We start from the raw sequence: 23836 nt of genomic DNA on the forward strand, positions 1-23836 counted from the left end.
GCAGTGGCCATGTCAGAGCTGCAGCAAATATACAGAGATCGGCGCAATGGTGGAGAATCAGCACTGGTGCTGAGGAGGATGAGGTCTAGCTGTGTTTTGTTTCTTTTACAAGTATGCAATTGTTCGACACTACATTTGAAAAAAGTGGAAAACCCCACAGCATTATGGATCCTCCACCATGCTTAACTGTTGGTAGGGTGTTCTTTTCCTTATAAGCTTCATTGCACCATCTGTAAACAAACTGTTGCTTTGCATTGACAAATAGCTCTATTTTTCTTTCATCTGTCCACAGAACATTTTCCCAGAAGGATTGTGGCTTGTCAAGGTACTTTTTGGCAGAGATCAGTAGTGCCCTTTTATGTCTCTTCTTCAGCAATGATTTCTTCCTTGGCCTTCGCCTGTAAAGCTCTGCTTGGTTTATAGTGGTACTTATTGAAACCATGACCCAAGACTTTTCCAGGTTGGCCTTCTGGTCTTTGGATGTTTGACGTGGTGTTTTTTCCACCATTCGAACCAACCTTCGAAGACATCTCTTTCCCCAATGTCCAGGGAGGTTCTTGATGATTCCATGCTTGGCAAACTTCTTAATAACATTGCGCACTGTTGAAACTGGGAAACCAAGGTCTTTGGAGATGGCCTTATACCCTTTGGAAGTCTTATGTTTGCTAATGATAGCAGTTCTGATGTCCTCAGACAGCTCCTTTGTCTTTCCATTGTGATAATGGAACAGGGCCTATCATGGCTTTTTAAAACACTGAAGTCATCATTTATTGGCTAATTCATGTCACATGGGCACGACAATTAATCCCAGGTGAATCCCATCTCATTTGTGATTTACCACAGGCGAGTCAAAATGTGTTTCCATACTAATTTAATGTAAAGGGGCCAATACCAATGTTACAGCAAGCTTTAGGTTTTTCTATTTTTTTGTTTTAAATCATTCTTTATCATTTGCACTTTTGTATTTAACACGAGTGCTCTATACAAAAAACTGTTTCACTTGATTCATTTTTTTTCAGGGGATATTCCACATTATGTACTAAAACATCATGGGAAAAAAATGCAGCTGCAAAGCTGAAAAATAGTTTCTTGAAGTGAATTCTGTTACAAAAACGATGCGGGTACGCTAGCGTCTTAAAGATGCTATGTGCACATTTTCTTAAAGTTCTGCACTTTTTCTATTTAGGTTTCTATAACTATTTCTAATAAATCCAAATATATTATCTCCAAACTCTCAGGTCCAGAGATAGGAAAGTATTATATATATATATATATATATATATATATATATATATATATATATATATATATATATATATATATATATATATATATATATATATATATATATATATATATATGTAAAACCTAATATATATATACAGTACAGACCAAAAGTTTGGACACCTTCTCATTTAAAGATTTTTCTGTATTTTCATGACTATGAAAATTGTATATTCACACTGAAGGCATCAAAACTATGAATTAATACATGTGGAATTATATACTTAACCAAAAAGTGTGAAACAACTGAAATTATGTCTTATATTCTAGGTTCTTCAAAGTAGCCAGCTTTTGCTTTGATGACTGCTTTGCATGCTCTTGGCATTCTCTTGATGAGCTTCAAGAGGTAGTCACCGGGAATGGTCTTCCAACAATCTTGAAGGAGTTCCCAGAGATGCTTAGCACTTGTTGGCCCTTTTGCCCTCACTCTGCGGTCCAGCTCACCCCAAACCCTCTCGATTGGGTTCAGGTCTGGGGACTGAGGAGGCCAGGTCATCTGGCGTAGCACCCCATCACTCTCCTTCTTGGTCAAAAAGCCCTTACACAGCCTGGAGGTGTGTTTGGGGTCATTGTCCTGTTGAGAAATAAATGATGGTCCAACTAAACGCAAATCGGACAGAATAGCATGCCGCTGCAAGATGCTGTGGTAGCCATGCTGGATCAGTATGCCTTCAATTTTGAATATATCCCCAACAGTGTCACCAGCAAAGCACCCCCCCACCATCACACCTCCTACTCCAAGCTTCACAGTGGGAACCAGGCATGTAGAGTCCATCCATTCACCTTTTCTGCGTGGTACAAATACACGGTGGTTGGAACCAAAGATCTCAAATTTGGACTCATCAGACCAAAGCACAGATTTCCACTGGTCTAATGTCCATTCCTTGTGTTCTTTAGCCCAAACAAGTCTCTTCTGCTTGTTGCCTGTCCTTAGCAGTGGTTTCCTAGCAGCTATTTTACCATGAAGGCCTGCTGCACAAAGTCTCCTCTTAACAGTTGTTGTAGAGATGTGTCTGCTGCTAGAACTCTGTGTGGCATTGACCTGGTCTCTAATCTGAGCTGCTGTTAACCTGCGATTTCTGAGGCTGGTGACTCGGATAAATCTTCAGAAGCAGAGGTGACTCTTGGTCTTCCTTTCCTGGGATGGTCCTCGTGAGCCAGTTTCTTTGTAGAGCTTGATGGTTTTTGCCACTGCACTTGGGGACACTTTCAAAATTTTCCCAATTTTTCAGACTGACTGACCTTCATTTCCTAAAGTAATGATGGCCACTCGTTTTTCTTTACTTAGCTGCTTTTTTCTTGAGATAATACAAATTCTAACAGTCTATTCAGTTGGACTATCAGCTGTGTATCCACCAGACTTCTGCACAACACAACTGATGGTCCCAACCCCATTTATAAGACGGGAAATCTCACTTATTAAACCTGACAGGGCACACCTGTGAAGTGAAAACCATTCTCGGTGACTACCTATTGAAGCTCATCAAGTGAATGCCAGAGTGTGCAAAGCAGTCATCAAAGCAAAAGGTGGCTACTTTAAAGAACCTAGAATATAAGACATAATTTCAGTTGTTTCACACTTTTTTGTTAAGTATGTAATTCCCCATGTGTTAATTCATAGTTTTGATGCCTTCAGTGTGAATGTACGAGATGTGTCCAAACTTTTGGTCTGTAAAAAAAAAATATATATATATATATATATATATATATATATATATATATATATATAATTTCAGGCTAGGGTCACAACCCTATTTTCACTCATTTGAGAAAATCGGGTCGATTATGCCAATCAGTGTGATCATGCTTTTTTTTTTCGAATGAGGAGAAGATGGAAGAAAAAAAAATCTCAGTCTTCTCCATTCTGTCAGTCTGTTAAAATCAGACCACACTTGGATGTCATCCAAGTGCTTTCCGATTTATTTATTTATTTTTATAACTTGCATTAAAGTACAGGTGCTAAGGAGCAAATAAAGCGCAATAGGGTTTTATCCGGTATAAAATGTAAAAATTTTTGGTAACGGTTATGCTATCCTGATATGGTTGTGTTCACACAACATTTTCCAAGGCATATATGCTCAGCTGCAGCAGATCCACAGGTTACCAGACCAGATAAGAATATTGTGGAGAATAACGTGAATTTCCGCACTAGTGATGAAATGATGAATAGGTCCAGGATACACTAAACTAAGTCCATTTTTTATTATCTACTAGATAGAGGCCCGATGCTATCGCATCGGGAGGACGGTAATGTCATGGTGGGGGCAGGCTTTGCAGCGTTGAGAATCTCCCCCCATGTGCTCACCCACCTATCCACTCTCTCTTTCCCCATGTGTTGACTTCTCCCGTCTGTGCTCTCTTCTTTGACCTGTCTACCCCATGTGCTATCCCCCTTGTCTGCTGTCTCTCTCCTTCCTGTGCTGTGTTCTCCCCTAATGTGCATAGCTTTTGTCCCAGCGATGCTGTTGCTCTTCAAGAAACTCATTTGCCCGTTGTTGTCTACGACGTTGTGCCTTTGCTGATTTCTTTTCATTGGCAGCGTACTTTTTAGGAGGATCCCTGTTGGCGTTGATATTTGCTTTTTAAAAGGGGTTTTCCCACGAACTAAAGCTCATTTAAAAAATTGTCTGTGCCTGACCGTGTACAGAACATACCACAGCTAATGGGCAGGGGAGGAAGCAAAAGACAATACTGACATTACAGCAGGAGATCGCAGAGGATACATTTTGTGAGGTAACATATTGTTTAAAAACAGTCAGTGAAATATTTTACCTGACAAAAGAAATCCTCTGTGATCCCCTGCTGTAATGTCAGTATTGTCTTTTGCCTCCTCCTCTGCCCTGGAGATGTGGTATGCTCCGTACACGGTCAGACACAGTCAATTTTTAAAATTAACTTTCGCTCATAGGAAAACCCCTTTAATGTGACCGGCTTCCTCTGCCTGTAGACACGTCGTGCATCTGCCGCCAGGATCAGCCAAATGATTCACTGCACCTGCGCAGAATTCGCACAGGTGCAGTAAATCAGATCGCCGCCATCTTTGTGCAGACAGCGGCGGTCACATTAAAACTGTGCATGCGCTCCTCCTGTACAAAGATGGTGGCGTTCAGTGAATCATTCGGCTGATCCCTGCGGCGGTGTATTCGCGATGGTGTTCCGCTGGTGGTATGGCGCAAGAGGCTGTAGTGTGTGCACGTGTGGTGCTTATGGTGCCTACAGTGTGTGTGTGGTGCGTATGGCGTATACATTGTGTGTGGTGCGTGACAGTGTTCGGCTGGTGGTACTGCGCAAGAGGCTGGTACCACCAGCAGTTTAGCAGTTTCCATATTGAGACACCCATCACTTGGGTGTCCCAATATGGAGGTCGATGAACTTCCGCCGCTTGGAATTCTAGGATCCGGACACATCTGGACGGAACAGGATGTGAAGACATTACAAGGTAAGTATATATTAAGATGCGTTTCGAAGTAGATACACCGCTTCCTCAGGATAAATGGTTGTATCCTGAGGAAGAAGGGTGTCTACTTCGAAACTCGTTGATAATAAAACCGCAATTACCGGTAATTCTGTATATCCTGAACCTACTCATCATTTCATCAGTAGACCTAAAATCCACGTTTTTCTCCACGATATTCCATCGACTTGCACGGCAGAGTGCGATCCAATTTACAGATGCAAATCGACATGTATACGGCTCCATAGAATAACATTGGTTCTGTGATGCAATGTTTTGTCGGATCGCTTTGGGACCAAGAATACGGTCATGTGCATGAGCACTACAACTTGGTTAATTCTGTCATCAGAGACTCCATAAATCAATGAGGTCCATCAGGATCTAGTGGTATTATTGTGTTACAGATCTGACAAACTGTTGGATACCAGCATGAAAGTGTGAACCGGGTCTTACTTTTCATTATACCGATGAGCTGTGAAAATTTGCTAAAATGTATTTAGCTTATGGTGTAAATATCCAAAAATGGAGCCATATTTCTTCCAAATAAGACAATGGAATAGTGTCTAAAATACTGTATACTGGAATATATGGATCCCTATTATAGCCTCCATTGTCTTATGCAAGGGTTCAGTAGACAGCTCCATATTCTTAAACTTGACAGCTGTGGAAGCACTGGCAAATAATGTTTTTAAACATTTGGCAATTGATTTAAAAACAAAAACAAAAATGAAGCAATGAAATTTCTGAAATTCTGGATATAATTTTTGGATCCTTTTTTTTTTTTTTTTTAAGGCTAACAGCAGACTACAGGAACTGGACCAAGATCTTCAGCCTTTGTCTTCACTCATCCTAGAAAATGACACCCAAAATCTTATTAATGCACAAGAAAATCTTGATAATATCAAGGCAAAGTTCCAGGTGAGGCCGGCAGTACACGCATGTGTGTGCACTGAAAATCCGTCACCGTCGGCTCCATGTCATCTACTGGATTGTCTGGTGTTCAGAAAATTCATGTGACTGATAAAATTAATTATTGCGCATGTTGTCAGACTGAAACAACCAAAAAAAAATGATGTTGTATTAACCCAGGGGTCCTTAGACTTTTCAAACAGGGGGCCAGTTCACGGTCCCGCAGACCATTGAAGAGCCAGAATATAGTTTAAAAATAAACTATGAACAAATTCCTATGCACACTGCACATATCTTATTTTGAAGTAAAAACAAAACAAAACAGGAACAATTACAATATTTAAAATGAAGAACAAGTAAAGTGAAATCAACAAACTTACCGGTATTTCAGTGGGAACTATGGGCCTGCTTTTGGCTAATGAGATGGTCAATGTCTGGTTCCATATTTGTCACTGCTAGTCGTAACAAGTGAAGCAATTGTTCTTTTTCTTGATATCATGGTTTCCTAGGGATTCCAAATTGCTATTAGTAAAATACCAATATATATACAGTGCTACAAAAACAATATACCAGCAATAAAATTGCCCACACAGAGACATACAGACTGCACTGCCCATCAATGCAGTCTGATCAGTGCCCATCAATGCAGCCTTGCCAGTCCATATCCTTTCAGCCTCACCAGTGCCCATATTATTGGAATTCCGCTTTTACCTCAACCTCAGACTGGTGTGGTGTGTGAGTCCCCAAAAGGCAGGTAGATGTCCCCAATAAGCAGATAAATGTCCCCAAAAGGCAGCATAGTCTCCAATGGGCAGGTAAATGTCCCCAATAGGCAGCATAGGTCCTCAATAGGCAGCGTAGGTCACCAACAGGCAGGTAAATGTCCCAAATAGGCAGCATAGGTCCCCAATAGGCAGCATAGGTCTCCAATAGGCAGGTAAATGTCCCCAATAGGCAGCATAGGTCCCCAATAGGCAGGTAAATGCCCCCAATAAGCAGACAAATGTCCCCAATAGGCAGCATAGTCCCCAATAGGCAGCATAGGTCTCCAATAGGCAGGTAAAGGTCCCCTATAGGCATCATAGGTCCCCAATAGGCAGCATAGGTCCCCTATAGGCATCATAGGTCCCCAATAGGCAGGTAAATGTCCCCAATAAAAAAAAAAACCCATAAGAGGAAATAAAATCAAGACAAAAAACCATTACACAGGCAGAGATGCTTACCTGTCTGAGGCCTCCAACCAATTACACTAACCAAAGTGCAGCGGACCCAAGTTAAGATGGTGGATGACAAATGCACAGGTGCAATAATACCAATACTGCAAGCCAGCCTACAATCAGGATTTGGCCGCCTGGCACACCTGCGCAAAAATGATCTGTATGTGGCATGTTCACACAGAAATACAAAGCATATGGCTCAGGCCTATTAGTAACGCCATATAGCGGGCCCGCCATTGCTATCATGCATCCTGTGTGAACAGAGGCCACAGTATACAGAGCCATCTAGGGCCCAGCTGCACCCTGAAAAAAATGACGTGTCCAAAAACATAACAATGTATGTAAGGTATTAGTTGGTATTATGGCCACAATACTTAAGCCGGCAACCCGCGTCAAGGGTCCTCACATATTGCCGGTCCTAACGCTAACAACAAGAAAAAAACCCATAAGAGGAAAAAAAATCAAGACAAAAAACCATTACACATATGCTTTGTATTTCTGTGTGAACATGCCACATACAGATCATTTTTGCGCAGGTGTGCCAGGCGGCCAAATCCTGATTGTAGGCTGGCTTGCAGTATTGGTATTATTGCACCTGTGCATTTGTCATCCACCATCTTAACTTGGGTCCGCTGCACTTTGGTTAGTGTAATTGGTTGGAGGCCTCAGACAGGTAAGCATCTCTGCCTGTGTAATGGTTTTTTGTCTTGATTTTTTTTCCTCTTATGGGTTTTTTTCTTGTTGTTAGCGTTAGGACCGGCAATATGTGAGGACCCTTGACGCGGGTTGCCGGCTTAAGTATTGTGGCCATAATACCAACTAATACCTTACATAAAATGTCCCCAATAGGCAGCATAGGTCCCCAATAGGCAGGTAAATGTCCCCAATAGGCAGCATAGGTCCCCAATAGGCAGGTAAATGTCCCCAATAGGCAGCATAGGTCCCCAATAGGCAGGTAAATGTCCCCAATAGGCAGCATAGGTCTCCAATAGGCAGGTAAATGTCCCCAATAGGCAGCATAGGTCCCCAATAGGCAGGTAAATGTCCCCAATAAGCAGACAAATGTCCCCAATAGGCAGCATAGTCCCCAATAGGCAGCATAGGTCCCCAATAGGCAGGTAAAGGTCCCCAATAGGCAGCATAATAATAATAATAATAATTTTTATTTATATAGCGCCAACATATTCCGCAGCGCTTTACAACTTATAGAGGGGACTTGTACAGACAATAGACATTACAGCATAACAGAAATCACAGTTCAAAATAGATACCAGGAGGAATGAGGGCCCTGCTCGCAAGCTTACAAACTATGAGGAAAAGGGGAGACACAAGATGTGGATAGTAACAATTGCTTTAGTTATTTGGACCAGCCATAGTGTAAGGCTTGGGTGTTCATGTAAAGCCGCATGAACCAGTTAACCGCCTAAGTATGTAGCAGTACAGACACAGAGGCTATTAACTGCATAAAGTGTATGAGAACACGATGCGAGGAACCTGATTATGTGTTTTTTTTTTTTTTTCTATTTTTAATAGGCCACACAGGAATAGTTAGGTTAATGCGTTGAGGCGGTAGGCCAGTCTGAACAAATGCGTTTTTAGGGCACGCTTAAAACTGTGGGGATTGGGGATCAATCGTATTAACCTAGGTAGTGCATTCCAAAGAATCGGCGCAGCACGTGTAAAGTCTTGGAGACGGGAGTGGGAGGTTCTGATTATTGAGGATGCTAACCTGAGGTCATTAGCGGAGCGGAGGGCACGGGTAGGGTGGTAGACTGAGACCAAAGAGGAGATGTAGGGTGGTGCTGAGCCATGGAATGCTTTGTGGATGAGGGTAGTAGTTTTGTACTGGATTCTGGAGTGGATGGGTAGCCAGTGTAATGACTGGCACAAGTTAGAGGCATCGTTGTAACGGTTGGTGAGGAATATTATCCTGGCAGCAGCATTCAGGACAGATTGGAGCGGGGAGAGTTTGGTAAGAGGGAGGTCGATTAGTAGAGAGTTACAATAGTCCAGACGGGAATGAATAAGAGAAACAGTAAGAGTTTTTGCAGAGTCGAAAGTAAGAAAAGGGCGAATTCTAGAAATGTTTTTGAGATGCAGATAAGAAGAGCGAGCCAGTGATCGGATGTGGGGGGTGAATGAAAGCTCGGAATCAAGGATGACCCCAAGGCAGCAGGCATGTTGCTTTGGAGTAATGATTGAACCGCACACGGAGATGGCAATGTCAGGCAAAGGTAGGTTAGTAGAGGGAGAGAACACAAGGAGTTCAGTTTTTGACAGGTTCAGTTTCAGATAGAGGGAGGACATGATGTTAGAGACAGCGGTAAGACAATCACTGGTGTTTTCTAAGAAGGTCGGAGTGAGAGCAGGAGAAGAGGTGTATAATTGGGTGTCATCAGCATAGAGATGGTACTGGAACCCAAATCTACTGATTGTTTGTCCAATAGGGGCAGTATACAAAGAGAAGAGGAGGGGGCCTAGGACTGATCCTTGAGGAACCCCAACAGTAAGGGGAAGGTGAGAGGAGGAGGAACCAGCAAAACATACAGTGAAGGATCGGCCAGAGAGATAGGAGGAGAACCAAGAGAGAACGGTGTCCTTGAGGCCGATGGAGCGGAGCATAGTGAGGAGGAGCTGATGATCCACAGTGTCAAATGCTGCGGAAAGATCCAATAGAATTAGCATGGAGTAGTGACCATTAGATTTAGCTGTTAGTAGGTCATTAGAGACTTTAGTGAGGGCAGTTTCAGTAGAGTGTAAAGAGCAGAAGCCAGATTGAAGAGGGTCGAGAAGAGAGTTATCTGAGAGATAGCGGGTAAGACGGGAGTGGACCAGGCGTTCCAGGAGTTTAGAGATGAAGGGAAGATTAGAGACAGGTCTATAATTAGCGGCACAGTTTTGGTCGAGGGAGGGTTTTTTAAGTAATGGATGTATGATGGCATGCTTAAATGAGGAGGGAAAAATACCGGAAGTGAGGCAAAGGTTGAATATTTTTGTTACGTGAGAGGTGACAGCCGGGGAAAGGGACTGGAGGAGATGTGACGGAATGGGGTCACTGGTGCAAGTGGTCGGGTGAGACGATGCAAGGAGCCTGCTTACTTCTTCTTCAGTAACTGGTTCCCAGTATAGGTCCCCTATAGGCATCATAGGTCCCCAATAGGCATCATAGGTCCCCAATAGCCAGGTAAATGTCCCCTATAGGCAGCATAGGTCCCCAATAGGCAGGTAAATGTCCTCAATTGGTAATATAAGTCCAAAATAGTCAGATAAATGTCCCCAATAGGCATCATAGGTCCCCAGTAGGAAGGTAAATGTCCCCAATAGGCATCATAGGTCCCCAACAGGCATCATAGGTCCCCAATAGGCAGGGAAATGTCCCCAATAGGCAGCATAGGTTCCCAATAGGCAGGTAAATGTCCTTAATTGGCAGTATAAGTCCACAATAGGCAGATACATGTCCCCAATAGGCATCATAGGTCCCCAATAGGAAGGTAAATGTCCCCAATAGGCAGCATAGTCCCCAATAGGCAGCATAGGTCCCCAATAGGCAGGTAAATGTCCCCAATAGGCATCATAGGTCCCCAATAGGCATCATAGGTCCCCAATAGGCAGGGAAATGTCCCCAATAGGCAGCATAGGTTCCCAATAGGCAGGTAAATGTCCTTAATTGGCAGTATAAGTCCACAATAGGCAGATACATGTCCCCAATAGGCATCATAGGTCCCCAATAGGAAGGTAAATGTCCCCAATAGGCAGCATAGGTCCCCAATTGGCATGATAGACCGGACCCGGCGTTAAAGAAAATAAAAATAAAAACAGTACTCACCTATGTCCCCTGCTGCTCTGAAGACGCGCCCGCTCGACTCCATCTTGTTCTGGCACAGGCGGCGTGGTGTCTGTGCTGCATACGGAGGGCCGCACATCGCCTTGCCTCACCGCCTCGTCGTTCCGCCCGTGATTACAGGGCCCGCCGGCATTGAACTGTAGTGAAGTTCAATGTCTGCTGGGCCCAGGTGCTGGATAAATGCCCTCGGTGGCATGTGGCCTGTGGGCCGTAGTTTGAGGACCCCTGTATTAACCCCTTCTGCTGTGTATGAGACCACACGCAGCCTTCCAGTGCTGGAGTCGTGTGCGTAATATTTTCTATTTACGGAATGTAATTCAGATGGAAAATCTTTAGTTGCCTGCTCACTAATAATAGACCGAGAAAAATAACTTTCCCATGAAGAATCCATATCTCGAATTCCTAAGCATCGCTGTAGATTAGTGGTCTCCAACCTCTGTCTCCTGCTGTTTAAAAATTGTAGTCTAAGTATGTCCTAGTGACATCAGACTGTCTTTTAGGCCATGTTCACACGGAGCAGAAATACTGCATTTTTTTCTTTTTTACTGCTGATTTTTATCTGCAAGTGTCTGCACTAAAATAAGTAATACCAACCTTCTATATCCAAAGTTTCTCAAAATGAGAAAAAAAAATAGTCTCCATTTTCTGAGACCAGTAGCGTCTTGATTTTTTTTGTGATCTGGGGTTGGGTGAGGGCTTATTTTTTTGTGTGCTGAGCTGACATTTTTATTGATACCATTTTGGTGCAGTTGCAATATTTTGATCACCCGTTATTGCAATTTAATACAATATTGCTACCACCCCCCCCCCCCCCCCCCCCCAAAAAAAAACAAAACATAATTCTGGCGTGATTTTTTTTCTCGTTATGCCATCTACCAATCAGATTATTTCTTTTTATATTATAACCTAAAAAAGGTCATGATACCAAAGATATAACCAACTACTGTAAATAAGTTTATTAAATACAACAAAAAAATTTTAAAAATTGGAGAAACTGACAAGAATAGTGCATAGTGCAAATTGCTAAATACATCCAAAGGGGTACAGATTAATCATCCTGGGAAGTAAACCTCAAAAAGACAAGGTAAGTACTAATAAATGTCCAACAAGGTCCTAAGACCAAATAAAGTGCAAGAATAGTGTCTCTCAGCATAAGTACCAGTAGACAGATGATCCGTGGTTCCCCCAGACTCCAGCTCCAACGCACGTTTCGCCTCCCGTGGCTTTTTCAAGGAGTCCGAGTCCACGGATCATCTGTCTACTGGTACTTATGCTGAGAGACACTATTCTTGCACTTTATTTGGTCTTAGGACCTTGTTGGACATTTATTAGTACTTACCTTGTCTTTTTGAGGTTTACTTCCCAGGATGATTGATCTGTACCACTTTGGATGTATTTAGCAATTTGCACTATGCACTATTCTTGTCAGTTTCTCCAATTTTTAAATTTTTTTTGTTGTATTTAATAAACTTATTTACAGTAGTTGGTTATATCTTTGGTATCATGTCCTTTTTTAGGTTATAATTTGGTATTTGGGACATTTAGTGAGATTGTCTCACTTAGTTGTGTTTTGCATATTTCTTTTTATATGTTCATAGATCGGGCGAGTCTGAATGCGGTGATACCAAATATGTGGGGGTTTTTTTTATTTTTTTTTTTATTTTGAGAGGGGCGAATGGGGGTAATTTTAAGCTTTTTATATATATTTTTTAAAACCTTTGTTTTTAATTTACACTTGGTTCAATAGTCCCCATGGGAGACTAGAAGCTGCGATCATCCGATCATCTGATCGCTTGCGCTACACACAGCAGTAAGCAGACCTGCTCCCTTGATATGAGCGCTGACTGCTGTCCAGCAATGACAACCACAGGGGTCTCCTGCAGACCCATCGACAACCCACAGTCATGTGACCCGGGCGCCGATGGGCCGGATTAGTGATGCCCTTCCGGCGCGGGCATGTTAAATGTCCATGTCGGAGATGGTGACGTGCCCGATAGTACAGTGACACAATTCAGGTGGAGATGTAGGGTCCAAAACAACACTAACGATGATAATTGTTTACTTGTAATAATGAAACAATAGTGTGTTAATAGAATTGTGTTTATACCCAGTATAGCCGAAATGTTGCATTCGCACAGTTTAATAATTTACTATAATTAAACACTTTGCTTTACCCTTTGATATTGTGTTGTGGGCACCACAGTATATCTGGGTATATGTCAGATGTTATTAGAAGATCCAAGCTAGGACTGGTCTGGTGGAAGAGACACCGTGCCGGACCCGCTCTACTTATTAGCATAAGTGACGCTGCAGATTAAAAGCTAATTCTTCAAACATTGCAGTGTTACAAAGTTACCTAAAATACACGATAAGATGAAAGAAATCTTACGTCCTTACATGTAGCTGTTATTAAATTCTTATGATCTCCATAGTTCTCTTTTATGACTTACTAGAAACTCAATGATGAAATGGAGCAAGCTGTGAAGATCTCGGAGCTTCTAACTCGGGAACAAACACAAATGAATGTGAAAACGGGGAAGATTCACGACCTCGCTCAGTATCAACAGAGACTGAAGGACACCATTATGGAATACGAAGATTTTTTTATCAAAATTGTGGCATTTTATAGAATGAAGGCCGAAGTAAGTACATCCAAATACAGAGCTACGTGATGAATAGATTATCATCCCTCGCAGACACACATTGTAGAGGAATATTTGTGCTCACAACTTTACTGTATGCCTCTGGGAAACTATAAATAGGCTCTACAGTCATTACTAATATCTGAAATCACGTCAAAGAGTGATTATTTTACAATCATGGAAACATTGAATTTACTAATGACACGATTTTTCTGAGACTGGCCATTTAAAGGGAGTCTCCCACCAAGTTTTTGCTATGGAATCTGACAGCAGCATATTGTAAGGGCAGATAGCCTGATTCAAGTGATGTGTCACTTACTTGGCTGCTTGCTGCAGTCTTTAAAAAAATCACTGTTTTCTCTTCTGCAGATCTACCAGTTCTCAGAATGCTGAGCCCTGTATAACCCACACCACTGGCAGCTTTCTGTGTACATTATGCATTGGCGGAAAGCTACCAATCGGCGGTAGAGGCGGGGTTATTCAGAGCAAGAGGACTACATGGCATGAGGCAACTAGTCCTCTAGTGATAATCTCCTGCTGATAAAACACTGACTTTATTAAAACTACAACACCCAGTCCAGTATGTGACACATCTCTGGAATCAGGGTCTCTGCCCCTACATCATGCTGCTCTTAGTTTAAATGGGGAAAACTGCTGACAGATTCCCATTTAAACCATCAGATGCCGTGTTAAGTTAACAGCTAGAGGTAGCTTCCTCTGTAAGCTCAACTGTGCCCCATAACAAAATTGCGGGATGCTTATGAGTAACACATGTCATTGTAACACATGTCATGCTAATGAAATTACTGATGAAAAGTGATCTCGACAAAACAGGAAAGTGTCAGCCTATTGTTAAAGGGTTTTTTCCAATACTTTGATATTGATCACCTATCCTTGATTGATCAGTATCAAATCGGTGGGAACAACCCCCTAACGTCCGCTGCCATCTGTGGCAATGGGCTATTGTTTGCAGTATGCTACTACTTCATCACTTTGGGTGGCTGCTCCCTGGAAAAGTAATCAACTCCTATTGATTTGAATAGGAGCTTATGTGCAGTACCCAGGATCAGATCCTATTTAGCAGATCATCTTCTATTGATTTCAATATTGGATGATCTGCAGTGACTGAGGGCGATCACTAGATAGTGGCGAATCGGCGGTGTTCTGATCCGTACACTACATCTGGGCTTTTCTGGAGTCGGTTGGTGGGGTTGCCCCACTGATCTGACATTTATGACCTATCCTAATGATTGGTCATCAATGTCATAGTAGTGTGGATAACCCTTTTCAGCTCAGTGGCCGGAGTAAGAAATGTAGAGATTTATTTTTAGTGATCTGGAAAATGAAAAGAAACACCTTTTTATATTAGTTTAGGTCTTGATTTAAACAATAGGTTATCTTTTTTTTAGTGACACTTTTCAGTCTTTCCTTATAGTAGCAACCTAAACTTTAAAAAAGCTTTGTAAATTCAAAACAATTCCAAGCAAATCAAGTGAACATGAAGTGCCTAACACCAGGGCTCAGATTCTCTGAGAAGGCCTAAAAGCCACTGCAGACACATTAAGAAACCACTAGACAAAGCTTTATGTTAATGAGACTTCACAGGATTACTGAAGTAGTTTTACTCCATTTTCAGCTACAAAACCTAGTGATTGGCGATGCAGATCACGCTGTAGACCTGATACACATCTTCAGGGCTGCACTATTACACATGATGCCTTCAGGCTCTTATTATACAGACTTGGAACATGCATGTAAACTATTGCAGAAGGGATGTTGTTTCCTCCTAAATCTCGGGGCTTTTTATGACTGATTTGTAAAGACAAGGTCCACTGTTGGTATTCATTTGCAAATCACTTAAAGGGAACCTTTCGCTATGTTTTTAAATGTGGAGGAAATGGTATAGCTGTGCAAATGCTTGTGTCCCAATAAAAGTTACACCTTTTTTTGTAGAGATGCAATGTGCTAGTCATGAGAAATCTAGCAGAGAAGCAGTATGCAAATCAGGCTAAGTTCACATTTGCGTTGGGCAGAGCTGCGGAGGGCTGCATACTTCCTCCATTACTTCCTCCGTTAAGCCCCGCCCACTGTCACACCTCTTCCATTCAGCTCCGCCTATGTCTGCGTTCGTCCTACGTACCTATCTTTAACATTGGGTACACAGGCCATGCAGATGTATACGGATGTGTCTGCATGCGTCATTTTGACGCTGAGCAGACAGCAACAAAATGCAACATGTTGCGTTCGATGCAGTTCGGTGCAGCGTCAAAATGACGCATGTGGACGCATCTGTATACATCTGCATGGCGTGTGTATCCAATGTTAAAGATAGGTACGCAGGACGCATGCAGACGTAGGCGGAGCTGAATGGAAGAGGTGCGGCAGTGGGCGGGGCTTAACGGAGGAAGTATGCAGCCCTCCGCAGCTCTGCCCAGCACAAATGTGAACTTAGCCTGACAGTGCGAGGGCATCAACTGCTTATTTCAAGTGCACTTCCAGTCTGATTTGCATGGCTGCTGCACTAGATTTCCCCTGACAGGTATATCGCATCCTTACTAAATAGGTAACATGTTTATTGAGGGATAAACCGCTATATAGCCAGATCACTATTTGAGTTTATGAAAATGTGTTGACAGCTTCCCTTACATCATAATGAATTGATCTCATGAGCTGCTGAAGTTATGGATCTTGCTATAAAATATATTGTGAAAGTGACCCACAAATTTCATACAGAAGATAAGACTGCCACTTTAAAGGAGTTGTCCAGTCCCAAATCCTAAGTCTTCAATCGCTCTATGTGACTGCAGACTTCTGAATTCCCCCAGCGCCGTGATGGATTCACCAGTTTCTGAGCCAAGAATGGCGGTGATGTATACATTTTTCATACGCCCGGCCAGAACCTAGTGAACGAGGCTTCGCTCCATACAAGTGTATGAGGGGAGGACGTAGCCGTCTAGTGGGCACAGCCTTGTTCCATACAAGTATATGAAGGGAGGACGTGGCTGACCAGTGGGTGCAGCCTCGTTTACTACAAGTGTATAGAGGGAGGACATGGCCCTCTAGCGGGCACAGCCTCGTTCCATACAAGTGTATAAAGAAGGACGTGGCCTTCTAGTGGGCACAGCCTCGTTCACTACAAGTGTATGAAGAAGGACGTGGCCTTCTAGTGGGCACAGCCTCGTTCACTACAAGTGTATAGAGGGAGGACATGGCTGACTAGTGAGAACAGCCTCGTTCACTACAAGTGTATAGAGGGAGGACATGGCCGTCTAGTGGGCACAGCTTTGTTCCATACAAGTACAGGTCCTTCTCAAAAAATTAGCATATAGTGTTAAATTTCATTATTTACCATAATGTAATGATTACAATTAAACTTTCATATATTATAGATTCATTATCCACCAACTGAAATTTGTCAGGTCTTTTATTGTTTTAATACTGATGATTTTGGCATACAACTCCTGATAACCCAAAAAACCTGTCTCAATAAATTAGCATATCAAGAAAAGGTTCTCTAAACGACCTATTACCCTAATCTTCTGAATCAACTAATTAACTCTAAACACATGCAAAAGATACCTGAGGCTTTTCAAAACTCCCTGCCTGGTTCATTACTCAAAACCCCCATCATGGGTAAGACTAGCGACCTGACAGATGTCAAGAAGGCCATCATTGACACCCTCAAGCAAGAGGGTAAGACCCAGAAAGAAATTTCTCAACAAATAGGCTGTTCCCAGAGTGCTGTATCAAGGCACCTCAATGGTAAGTCTGTTGGAAGGAAGCAATGTGGCAGAAAACGCTGTACAACGAGAAGAGGTGACCGGACCCTGAGGAAGATTGTGGAGAAGGACCGATTCCAGACCTTGGGGAACCTGAGGAAGCAGTGGACTGAGTCTGGTGTGGAAACATCCAGAGCCACCGTGCACAGGCGTGTGCAGGAAATGGGCTACAGGTGCCGCATTCCCCAGGTAAAGCCACTTTTGAACCATAAACAGCGGCAGAAGCGCCTGACCTGGGCTACAGAGAAGCAGCACTGGACTGTTGCTAAGTGGTCCCAAGTACTTTTTTCTGATGAAAGCAAATTTTGTATGTCATTCGGAAATCAAGGTGCCAGAGTCTGGAGGAAGACTGGGGAGAAGGAAATGCCAAAATGCCTGAAGTCCAGTGTCAAGTACCCACACTCAGTGATGGTGTGGGGTGCCATGTCAGCTGCTGGTGTTGGTCCACTGTGTTTCATCAAGGGCAGGGTCAATGCAGCTAGCTATCAGGAGATTTTGGAGCACTTCATGCTTCCATCGGCTGAAATGCTTTATGGAGATGAAGATTTCATTTTTCAGCACGACCTGGCACCTGCTCACAGTGCCAAAACCACTGGTAAATGGTTTACTGACCATGGTATTACTGTGCTCAATTGGCCTGCCAACTCTCCTGACCTGAACCCCATAGAGAATCTGTGGGATATTGTGAAGAGAAAGTTGAGAGACGCAAGACCCAACACTCTGGATGAGCTTAAGGCCGCTATTGAAGCATCCTGGGCCTCCATAACATCTCAGCAGTGTCACAGGCTGATTGCCTCCATGCCACGCCGCATTGAAGCAGTCATTTCTGCCAAAGGATTCCCGACCAAGTATTGAGTGCATAACTGAACATTATTATTTGATGGTGTTTTTGTTTGTTATTAAAAAACACTTTTATTTGATTGGACGGGTGAAATATGCTAATTTATTGAGACAGGTTTTTTGGGTTATCAGGAGTTGTATGCCAAAATCATCAGTATTAAAACAATAAAAGACCTGACAAATTTCAGTTGGTGGATAATGAATCTATAATATATGAAAGTTTAATTGTAATCATTACATTATGGTAAATAATGAAATTTAACACTATATGCTAATTTTTTGAGAAGGACCTGTATATGAAGGGAGGACGTGGCTGACCAGTGGGTGCAGCCTCGTTCACTACAAGTGTATAGAGGGAGGACATGGCTGACTAGTGAGAACAGCCTCGTTTACTACAAGTGTATAGAGGGAGGACTTGGCCCTCTAGCGGGCACAGCCTCGTTCCATACAAGTGTATAAAGAAGGACGTGGCCTTCTAGTGGGCACAGCCTCGTTCCATACAAGTGTATAAAGAAGGACGTGGCCTTCTAGTGGGCACAGCCTCGTTCACTACAAGTGTATAGAGGGAGGACATGGCTGACTAGTGAGAACAGCCTCGTTCACTACAAGTGTATAGAGGGAGGACATGGCCCTCTAGCGGGCACAGCCTCGTTCCATACAAGTGTATAAAGAAGGACGTGGCCATCTAGTGTATGCAGCCTCGTTTGATACAAGTGTATGAAGGGAGGACGTGGCCGTCTAGTGGGCACAGCTTTGTTCCATACAAGTATATGAAGGGAGGACGTGGCTGACCAGTGGGTGCAGCCTCATTTACTACAAGTGTAAAGAGGGAGGACATGGCCCTCTAGCGGGCACAGCCTCGTTCCATACAAGTGCATAAAGAAGGACGTGGCCATCTAGTGTACGCAGCCTCGTTTGATACAAGTGTATGAAGGGAGGACGTGGCCGTCTAGTGGGCACAGCCTTGTTCCATACAAGTTATGGAGGGAGGACATGGCTGTCTAGAGGGCACAGCCTCGTTCACTACAAGTGTATGGAGGGAGGACGTGGCCTTCTAGTGGGTGCAACCTTGTTCCATACAAGTGTATGAAGGGAGGACGTGGCTGACTAGTGGGTGCAGCCTCGCTCACTACAAGCGTATGGAGGGAGGACATGGCTTTCTAGTGGGCACAGCCTCGTTCACTACAAGTGTATGAAGGGAGGACGTGGCTGACTAGTGGGTGCAGCCTCGCTCACTACAAGTGTATGAAGGGAGGACGTGGCTGACTAGTGGGTGCAGCCTCGCTCACTACAAGCGTATGGAGGGAGGACATGGCTTTCTAGTGGGCACAGCCTCATTCCATACAAGTATATGAAGGGATGACGTGGCTGACCAGTGGGCGCAGCTTCGTTTACTAGAAGTGTATGGAGGGAGGACATGGACGTTTAGTGGGCGCAGCCTTGCTCAATACACCCAGAGAGTCCTTAGTAAAGACCATAATACCATATTGGCCTATCTCTCTGAAACCATATGGCAAATTTTAATAAAATAAAAAAAAAAATCCATGATAACTCAGGAGAGATGCGGGAATAAAAAATAAAGAGCAAAAACTGGCCACTTTTGACCAGGTGACAAGTCCATTTTAAGATGTATGGACACCGTTACAGTACGTGGTCATGTGAGACCAACTTCAGTGTTGCAACTCCATACTGGGCAGCAGTTCCACATACCTCAAGTGATTTTGCTCTGGATTTCCTAGTGTTAGGGACCGCCATCTTCAGTGACCAGCACCCTATGGTATACTAAATAGTTTCACAGTCTACCAGCAATGCTGATATTATGTTAGCTGTGACATGAGTGCAGTATCTGTAAGGGCTAACAAAAAAATCAACAAGTATACAACATAGAATATCTGGACAATCCTTTATTGTAACTCATTTTTACTTTCCCTTTTTTTGATTAGCTGAGTATTCTGAAGACAGAGATGGAGCAATCCACACGAACCTATGCTTTGTATGATAATCAGCCAACAACAAAGCAGGAGCAGCAAACGCATATCCAGAGTTTATATAAAATGATTCTAAACTTGGGAACACAAATCATTTCTACAGCACAGCATTCAGTAAGTAAGATTTTACTTTACATGAGTTTTCTATAAATGGCTGTATACAGATCAGTGTTGTGTGGTTTCTTAAAGCATAATTATAGTTTTGCGTGACTCTTCAGAATAAGTTTTCAGGAGGGTGTGCATAAAGAGCAACATTATTTCTGGCCATTATATCATTTGTATACTGCATTTTTACTAGTTTCACCACCACAGGCTTCTGATTTCCAGTTGTTTCTGAGCTAGTGGATAAAAACTAACTGCTGTGATGTCTCCCGTACATGAAACATGGAGACATAAGGAATTTCTGCTCTCCAGTGTCTCTGAACCCTTGCTCAAGATCAGCAACAGCATGGAAGACATTATACAGGAGTATTATAGGGAATCAGTCAGTAGGATCAACTGTCCTAAACTATCTATATGGGCATAAAGGTAATAGAAATGAGAATGAAATGATATCTTGATATCTGCAATCCAATGTCTTATCCCTGAGAAATCCAAGGTTTTATTATTTTGTAAATGAGCTGTTAAGATCTATGGGCCGGACATAGATTTCCCTGAGAATCTGCCTCCAGAGCTTATGTTAAACGATAGAGGGAAACACCAGTGTAAGACATGTAGGTCAGGAGAGCAGACTGTCAGTCATTAGTACATGTCTCACACTAGTAAACCCGTATAAAAAGCACTTGAGGTGGATTCTCAGGGAGATCTATGTCCAACCCATAGATCTTAACCGCTCATTTACATATAAGAAAAATGTGGTCTAAGACATCGGATCACAGATATTGACGTATCATTTTATTCAGCTTTCTATAACCTACATGCCCATATAGATGGCTTAGGAGGGTTGACTCTATGAAGAGATTGCCTTTAAGCAGTGTAGCTGTGAATCCTGTGAGGATGAGATAAAACAATTAGTACAAGGTAGTAAAACCAACTGTATATCTCTCTTCTTTACTTTCTCACTCTGCTTCTCCCCTCTCCATATATTTTAATAGGCAGATTTAATCTGGCCCCTCATTGAGCAGAGAGCTGGCAATCCATCTTTTCTTAAGCAAGAAAGATTTTAGTTGTATTTCCAAGCAAGTTAAGGAAGCAGTGAGGAGGAGATGAGGCTGATAAGTGGAGAAAGAAGCATATTTATACCATATATTTATAAGAAGCATTACCATAGGAGGGACTGGGGTTGGGAACAAACAGATTTATTTTGGTCGATTTGCTGGAACAAATCCACAAGCAAATATGCCCCAAAACTGAAATGACCTGGTGTAGATTTGCCACTGTGGATTTTCCTGTACTTTGCATTTGTTGTGGAATAAAAATCTAACTTACCATAGGGAAGTTTCGAAAGAAAAAAAACAAAACCCCTAGAGCATAAATACATGTTTAGTGCTATATATCGATTTGGGAATGCATAAAAATAATAACTTAAATTACAACCTGACCATTACCATACCCCCTTGAAGAAGGTGGATTAGCACCGAAACATGCGTTGGGGAGTGAGATCCGGGACGCCTGCTGCACACAATATGGGTAAATATTAGCTGTCATTATGTCTTTTGCTGTGGTCCACGTTGACTTCATTATTAGATTGGCAGTCTGACTGTGCTAGGCTTAGCTCTTTTTCGGTATGGTTACTACTCAGCTGAATTAGCAGCAGTCAGTGTTCATTTGGGAGCTGTACTGCTTTATAGTCTCCTGCCTTTTCACTCTATGAGTCAGCTGTATATATATGAATGCAACACTGACCATTATTCCATAGCAGGCATATTCTACTTTATTTTGACTAAACCCATTTAGTGCAGCAGGTGATACCGGTACTCACTAGTTTTTCCCTTCCCCCATGACGGCACACCTGAGAGGGGATCCGCCCAGTCAGGACAGGAAACCCTACTGAAAATAAAAGGGCGGTACCTCTCCCTCGCTTCAGTTGGGTTTCCTGTCCTGACAGGGACCCTTGTACTGAACACGGCGGTTCAACTTACCCAGGTCCCGTCCCGGCGTGGAAGAACAGGCAGCGCCTGTGCGTCGGAGGTTCGGGTCCTGGAGGCGCCGTCCGCAGGTCCCCCCGGGTCACTGCGTCCGTGCGGGCGTTGCGCAGCATGGTTGGAGGACCGGGTTCCTTCCATGGCTGCCACGCCGCCCTCCCCTCTCTGCCGGCGTCCAGGCGCGGCGGCCGCTTCCGGGTCGCTCTTCTGACGTCACACGCCAGGCACGCTGGGAATGGGCGTGCCCGTGTGGCGTCGGAGGCAGGCGCCGGATCCAAGATGGCGGCGCCCATGAAGAAAACGCCGGCCGGTGAATGAAGACTCCGGCGGCATGGCAGAGAGGGGGAGGGGCCATTACTGGGCACCGGAGAGGCGGGGAGTGCAGTGGTCCCCCCATAAAAGGGTGGTAGACCACAGAAGACGCGCTCATGTCCAAAAACTTCACCATGGAAGTAGGACAACAAGAGCAGCTGCAGCAGCCGCTTTCACAACAGCAACAGCAGCAGGAGCTCTCACCAGATGCCTTGCCGAGCCACCAGCATACCAGGAGCAGCCGCTCAAGTGGTAGAAACAGTGGTCGTTCCGTCCGGCAAGATTCGTCGGCGTCCAGGAGGGACGCTTCACGTGCATCTGTCCAGCCTCCAAAATCGGTACCCTTGATTGTCGGCGGTGGTGAGTGATCTACGTGAATGTATCCCTTATGGTAACAGGGTCCATTTTTCTGTTTTGATCACTAGGGGTCCAGGAAAGCTACCGGTAAAACAAAGAACCGAGAGTGTGCCCTTTGTAAAAACCCGCTTGCAGTGCAGTATCAGAAGGATCTCTGTGCTGACTGCATTAATAAGACTATTCAAGAAGAAACCCCTAATTTCGCCACTAGCCTTAAAGCCATAATACAGGCTGAAATTAAAGACTCCTTGAAATTGGCCCTTAGCGAGCCAAGAGGGAGAAGCCGTAAGGCATCTACAGAGTCGGATACCTCTCAGAGACAGGGGAGTCATAAAACATCCCGATCTCCCTCTACTTCTCCAGCCTCGGTCCACTCTTCAGATTCCTCCTCGGACAGTGATTCAGGGGGTCGTCCATGCTTTCCCACTGAGGACGTGGACAAATTAGTCAAAGCAGTTAGGTCTGCAATGGGCCTTAAAGAAGAGAAGACACCTAGGTCACTAGAGGATGTCATGTTTGGTGGCTTAGAAGAGAGGAGGAAACGCACGTTTCCAGTTAATGCAAAAATAAAAGCATTAATCGAGAAAGAGTGGAAAAGACCTGAAAAAATGGGTTCTTTGCCCTCTTCATCCAAAAGGAGATATCCCTTTGAGAATAAAGACTCTGAACCCTGGGAAAAGATCCCAAAAATTGACGGAGCGGTAGCCAAATGCTTAAAAAAATCATCCCTCCCATTAGAAGACTCGGGTGTTCTTAAAGACCCGCTTGACAAAAAAGCAGATGGGTTTCTCAGACATATCTGGGAAGCCTCAGCGGGGGGCCTGAAGCCAGCAATCGCTGGAACATGTACGGCCCGCGCTCTGATGGTCTGGCTACAGCAGATAGAGGATCAGCTAAGGGACAAGGTACCCAGAACCGACATCCTTGCCAATATATCCTTAGTGCAAGGAGCAGCAGCCTTTTTAGCAGACTCTTCTGCAGATTCCGCAAGACTAACGGCCAGAGCAGCGAGCTTGTCTAATGCGGCAAGAAGAGCCCTCTGGCTCAAAGGTTGTCCGGGGGATTTACCATCTAAACACAAGCTGTGCTCCATCCCATGTGATGGTCAACTTCTCTTTGGGAAGAA

At 43.6% G+C, this 23836-nt stretch overlaps 1 protein-coding gene and 1 long non-coding RNA gene across 4 annotated transcripts in view; one reads left to right on the forward strand and one right to left on the reverse strand.

The window, feature by feature from the left end:
- Window positions 1-23836, reverse strand: part of LOC143784397 (uncharacterized) — a 272312-nt gene that overhangs the window by 191674 nt on the left and 56802 nt on the right. The window lies entirely within an intron of this gene.
- The window catches only part of CCDC141 (coiled-coil domain containing 141), a 174686-nt gene that overhangs the window by 108121 nt on the left and 42729 nt on the right, over window positions 1-23836 (forward strand). For both annotated transcript variants that reach the window (XM_077272606.1, XM_077272607.1), the window contains exons 14-16: window positions 5531-5656; window positions 13162-13350; window positions 19913-20071. In XM_077272606.1, the coding sequence (XP_077128721.1) occupies window positions 5531-5656; window positions 13162-13350; window positions 19913-20071 (474 nt within the window). The remainder of the gene's footprint in view (window positions 1-5530; window positions 5657-13161; window positions 13351-19912; window positions 20072-23836) is intronic.

This window comes from Ranitomeya variabilis, chromosome 7 (assembly GCF_051348905.1).
Source record: "Ranitomeya variabilis isolate aRanVar5 chromosome 7, aRanVar5.hap1, whole genome shotgun sequence".
Classification (NCBI taxonomy): Eukaryota; Metazoa; Chordata; class Amphibia; order Anura; family Dendrobatidae; genus Ranitomeya; species Ranitomeya variabilis.